Source organism: Leuresthes tenuis, unplaced genomic scaffold (genome assembly GCF_036924035.1).
Source record: "Leuresthes tenuis unplaced genomic scaffold, fLeuTen1.0.hap1 SCAF_5, whole genome shotgun sequence".
Taxonomy (NCBI): Eukaryota; Metazoa; Chordata; class Actinopteri; order Atheriniformes; family Atherinopsidae; genus Leuresthes; species Leuresthes tenuis.
The window spans coordinates 29,813,965-29,819,964 of record NW_027325359.1 but is presented as its reverse complement, the minus strand read 5'-3'; the positions used below and the strand labels follow the sequence as shown (position 1 = coordinate 29,819,964).

At 40.6% G+C, this 6,000-nt stretch overlaps 1 protein-coding gene across 1 annotated transcript in view; it reads left to right on the top strand.

The window, feature by feature from the left end:
- The first annotated feature begins 4,336 nt into the window (after positions 1–4,336).
- Positions 4,337–6,000, top strand: part of syt9b (synaptotagmin IXb) — a 44,161-nt gene continuing 42,497 nt past the window's right edge. The window contains exon 1 of the mRNA XM_072386601.1: positions 4,337–4,993. Coding sequence (XP_072242702.1) covers positions 4,846–4,993 — 148 coding nt within the window. The 5' untranslated portion in view covers positions 4,337–4,845. The remainder of the gene's footprint in view (positions 4,994–6,000) is intronic.

The window sequence follows — 6,000 nt, the reverse complement described above, 5'->3', positions numbered from 1 at the left end:
GTCCCTAACAGTGTCATAGCATTCTCATAGAACAAAGGAGTTTATAGCAACTTATAGGTCCAGCCGTATATCTTCATAGGTTCATGTTGTTAGATTCAAATGGATCTTAACCAGTACAGCAAGGAATTCTCCGGGAAATGCAGAGAATTTACATCAGATAAGTACATATGACCCAAAAGGTGCTCGGGTTTGTTGTCCTTAACGAGCAACAAATGGAGTTCCATCCATCAATACCACTTTTATTTACAGAAAGACACAAAAGCATACATAAGTCACCCTAAATCACAAATGCATCACAAACCAGATGCCTCTGGAAAACCAGAGCAGCCTTAAACTTTCTTGTACTATGAGACTGTATTGTGCAACATCATAATGCACCATGCGTCACAGAAAAGGTCATCTCCAATTGTTCAGTGGACTTCTGTGACCTCCCCAGTCACCAGATCTGAATCCAACAGTGGATCAGTGAGATGAGAAAGAAGGGGAGATTAGCACTGTAAGTGTACATCTAACAAATCAGCAGAAATCATGTGCAGCAGAGAAAATCTCCAATGAATCAAAGTTTTGCAGAATCAATATAAAAAAGAAAGCCTTATCCTGCACATGCGTGATGTCTTTAATGAAATATTCAGTGAGTGTATGAAGCAGCTCAAAACAACAGATCAAAACAACTCACTTTTCTTTGCCCGACCTGAATTAATCCAATTCCTTTTTGTTGTTCCTCTCTCTTACTCTGCCAGTGTGATTGGCCCCAAAATATCACAAAGACTAAATCAAATGCAACGTTTATATGAATACAGGCATAAAACAACCAGCCTGTGCCAGGAGTCAAACTAGCTACTAGTTGGCAATCATTTGAGTCACAATAAGAAAATGTGACTGGAAATGGTGAAAATAAAAAAAACTAAATGTGCAGAAAGTTTATAGCTGTTTTAAGGAACATTTGATGCACTTGACAACCCCTCTTGCAGGGAGGGGCTTTGAAAGCAGAGCCCCAGCCCAGCAGAGAGGGATTCCAAGCTGTATTTGATCAAATTTTCAAGTCCAGCTTCTTCCTTGAGTCACGAAAATCTGCTACAAGCCAACTAATTTCTGGACATCTCAAGCACAGTATTGTCGTTATTATTTTGGTGATTCTTAGTCTAACCAAGCTTGTAGATAGTTCTTCTTAAGGAGACAGGGACTGCTGGAGTGGGACTTTGAGGAAGGGAAACAGGGAAAGAAGACTGAGGTATGACATAATAACTGGACTGAATATTAAGTGGCAACAGGCTCAAGGCTTATTCAGAGTCGTATAGTTTCAGATGAGTTTTTGGACTTCATCCTCCTAGGTGTTTCTTCAAGTCACATTTCTGAAAGCAATCATATGAAAATGAAAGTCATTGTGACAAATCCTTTAACCTCAGCTGGGAGTTTATCTGTGGATGCTGCTCTGTGAGGAGCATCTAAGAACAGAGCGGCTGGTGTGGAGGCTGAACAGAAGCCTTCAGTTCCTCTGAGGCAGCTGGGCTGGCTATGAACCCTGACTGCATCCACTCAAATAATTCTAATTCAAATGTTCCCACATCTGCAACACGCACACATGCAGGTGCACCGATGCGTTCGTGTGAATACCCAAAAGTAAACAGTGCCAGAGACACTTTTTGGGAAATTAACAAATAATATGCATGGAGATGCAAACAAACAGAGGAGCAGAGGCACCCACACATTCCCCCCCACACACAAACCAAACCACTGAGCAGAAGAACAGAGCAGCATCGTCATACACAACACTTTCTTTTTTTTTAATATGTACTGATTGTTTGAAGCTGCTAACCACTAAGGGTGACAGGATTTGGCTGAGAGGAAGGAGCCATCTTATCTTATGAAATGTTTCACAGTAAATTTAATCACATTGGAACCATTAGTTTAAGTTTGTCTCTCTGTGAATACTGTCAGTACAACACACGATTGTTGTCAAGACAAATAAAAAAACAGGAACCCTGTTTGATGAATTAAAGGCTGAGTTACTGAGGCCAAACACTAATCTATACTTTGCAATTGTGCGTCAGCAACATCATCATTTGTTCTCTAAATAATGATTTTTCTTGACACTAAGCATAATCTGTCAATTGATCTTCAAAAAAAATCAAACATTTTCTTTCAGTGTGAATAGATTAAATCATTACGGTTTCATTAGGATAGCCTCCAGGGTTGGTGAGCTTCATTCAATGAATCACGTTTCTGATGAGCTCTCTGGGGATCTGATGAGATGAGGAAACAGTTCAAGTCATTCCTCAGTGATGCGTTTATCCCCAAACACCTGGGTTCAGCTCAGGTCGGGGTGAACTTGCATGCACCCAGTCTCAAGCCAAAAACGTCATGTTTAATATCATCACTTTGGCCACCAGAGAGAGTCACAGAGCTGCACCACCTGGTCCAGAGTCCAGAGTAAAAGGAAATAAACCAATTCAAGTAAACAATCAAGTTCATGCTTGAAATATGCAACACATGTAATATGAAACATTGTTGAAGGTAAGGTTTTTATGCAGAAGCTCACTCCTTTGAAAGGGGTTTCAGGAACGGAAAGATAAACAATGTTGAGACGGAGCAACACTGCAGCACTACAGGAATATGCCACATCCTTTAATCTGATGCAAAAAGAGCATCTCATTCATCCACCTGATCGGCAGTACTGCTAGTCGGTAAAGTAACGGTGGCATTACCACGTCAGCCAAAGTTTTCAGGGCAACTGCATCTTGTTTTGTAGCATAAGACGTTTCCCAGAAGTGTCGAATTGTTGTTAAACTATTTGTTTTATATATTAATGGAATTATATTAATGCAATTCAGTGAATATTAATGGAAATATTCACTGAATGTCAAAAATTCTGTGATGAAGCCATTTTATTTCAGCAGTCCTCTGATTTATACTTTTTAATCTCTAAATTGCCGGCAACAAATAATTAAAGTGAGTTCTTAAATTAATGGACTGCATTTATTTGCAGTTACTTGAAAACACTGAGAGATAAATAATGAGTGTGTTTGGATGAAGCACAGCTCCCCTTCAGAATTATTCACCAGCTCCTTAAAAACAACATATTTTGACGTCCTGTTAATGACTGCACGTTTCTATTTCCTAACTGTTATGTGCAGTGAATAATAGGAGTTGTGTGCATTGAACTTGTGTATCTAAAAGACCCATATTCCCATATTCTGTCTCTGATGAAAGCGGCAATTAATCCCTTTAGCTCTTAGACATTTTTTATGCACACCTCAAAAAACATCCTTAAATTCAACAAGAGCACAACTGACAGGCCAAAATGAACAATTAGTGTATGATGAGACCCTGGGAAGAATTTTTAAATACAATAATTGTCTGAATCTCCGTTGTCAGGTGAGAGTAAGATGTGATAAACTGAATCAAGAGATTAAAAGTAATTTTGTATTTGTCTAGTTTGTCCCTTATGCTGAAAATTGCACATTTTTCTTCTTTATTCGTTATTTGTCTCAGTGATCAGTAACAAAGTCATCATTCGCAATCACAATCAAACAATTTCTAAAGTTGTCAACAAAAGTCTGTTGGGTTTTTGAACACATCTGTGACCATCTCCACCACTTTGAATCTATGTTTTGCTCTTTAGAGGTGCAGCTTTGATAAAAATATATGTTTATTAAAGGGAGAGATATTCCATTTGTTCCATTACTTCGGTGGATGGTTCTCATGGCTGTGAGATCTGCAGCTGAACCCTTATTCACTCAATAGATTTCTGTTTGGTTATGAATATGCAGCTAAAAGCAGCTGATTTATGCATAAAAGCTTCACTGTGGTTTCTTAGCGCTATTTGTTGACGAGCTTAAAGGTTCTTTCCTAATATGTCACAAACAGAAAGAGACAGAGAGACTGAGGAGGGAAGCCTTTATTACCTTCTTCACTGGGGCTTTAATGTCACATTTATTTGTCTCTTGCCCTTCATTACTTTCATCTGTAAAGGTCAGGCTCATGAATGTGGGCCCTCTCAGGGGTTTGGGCCCCCTACTTCACTGAAACATCTGCTCCCCAGCAGCACATGGGGATGTAACGTCATTACTCATGTGTTTACCTGCTGAGAAGGAACAGATCTTTGACTTTTATGTATTAGACAATAGATGAAAGAGCAGGAAGGTGTGGGGAATTGAATATGGTTGTTCGGTAAGAGGTAACGCACAGAAATCTCTGCTTTTCCACAGAGAACTTCTCACTGAGGTGGGAAGGCTGATGCTTGGATAACTTGGTGGTGGAGATGGAGGGGGAGTTGATAGAGGCTGAACTTCCTGTCTGTCTCTCTGAATCCCAATGCATTGAGAAATAACTGAGCGAAGCGAAAGGCGCGCATTCATTCAAGGTCCTTGACCGACGCTGCTGAAGCCTGGAGGCTCAGTGGTGATTCATCAGCATCGCTGAGCTGCGGGCAGAAGACAAGACAATTGGAAGGACAAAAGGAAACAAAAGAAGGAAAGGAAAAGAACGAATAGTAAGAGCCGCGCGCCCGTTTGGAGCCCGTTTGGAGTCGATATTTCTATCTCGAACAATAAAACCATGCCAATGATTTTTTTAAGTGGTGAAAACTTCCCTCCTCTTAGCTTAGATTTTCTGGTTTCTCTTTAAACCCAGAAAAACTTTAGTAAATTCCAGTTTCGGTAGATTTCGCTGATGCGCACGGGAACTATCCTGGGGTGTTGCCGCGGTGTTTCTCGCGCGTCTTTGAGCTCCAGGAGATTCTGTGTTGATTCGGTGATTGTGTGAGATTGTGAGCGCGCGCGTATCACAGAGAGAGGTGGAGGATCAGCCGGAGTGGCCGACCATTCAGAAGGATGCTGGAGGGCAATGCCTGCAGAAAGAGAGGATGAGATTTGTCGAAAGGCGCTGGAACTGCTCTCCGACCTGTGCTCCAAGGGAGAGGTGCAGGACGACAACTGCCTGGATTTCATCTACTACTTCAGGGACCTGGCCAGACCGCGCTACACGGACTCAGGTCAGCCTACAGTCTTTAAAACAGGCAGAATTAGATCAAAAGCAGTTTACAGTTGTTGATTTTCTTATGAGCTCCAGGGCCAGATTAGCTAGAACTTTTGTTTTAAGGAAATCTGTCAGCAACTTTAATCCCCAAGCACGACTTCAGCCTTTAAATTCAGAAGCCTTGATGCATCACTACAGAAGAAAAAGGACTTTCTTTAAAGTTAAGCATCAACAATTAAAGACAACACTCTGAATTATGGGATAGCCTTATATTACCGCAAGCCTAGTTTAACATTTTTGCTGTAAAACCGGAGTAATATACAATACATTTAAACATTTAAAGGGATCTTTACATTAAGGATTGTGCAAATTCAGTGCATTTATTTTACGCTTTAGTCGTGAATCTGGAAACTAAATGAAAGAAAAACCTTCTTTCTGCGTGTAAAAGTGCTTGAAACACACACCACATCCTGTTATTCTGTGTTACTGTTCACTGCAAATGTAAGAGGAGTGTGAACTGTGAACTTGTTGCTTGCATCCATTAGCATCATTAGAATTCAAAGAGCATTTCAGATCTATATGAGTGTGTGTTTGTTTGCTCCCACAGCATCCATTCTCCACACTGATTGAATGGGAGGGCTGGTTTGATTTCTCTTTTACTCAGGGAGCTTGGAGAGGGAGAAACAGCCCCACCCGATATTCCTCATAACTCCCAGCACTGTGCAGCCACAGCTGTGGGAAAAAAAAAATCTGCTCTGCAAATCATTGAATTTAGACTCGCAACCTTGGGGCAGGTGTCTGAAATTTCTATGTATCAACACCGATCTAAACAGTCACAAGAAATTGGGCTAAATCCATTCTGAAAATCCTCACGACACTTTGAAAAGGCTCCACCTTAACTGTGCAAGTGTGGTGTGATGAGATTTCATTGAGAAAAGAAAAAAAAATCAGGACTTGAGATTACCGTCAGGATGATGTAAAGGGAAGGCAACTAAATATCAGAAAATTTGAGTTGTTGTATCG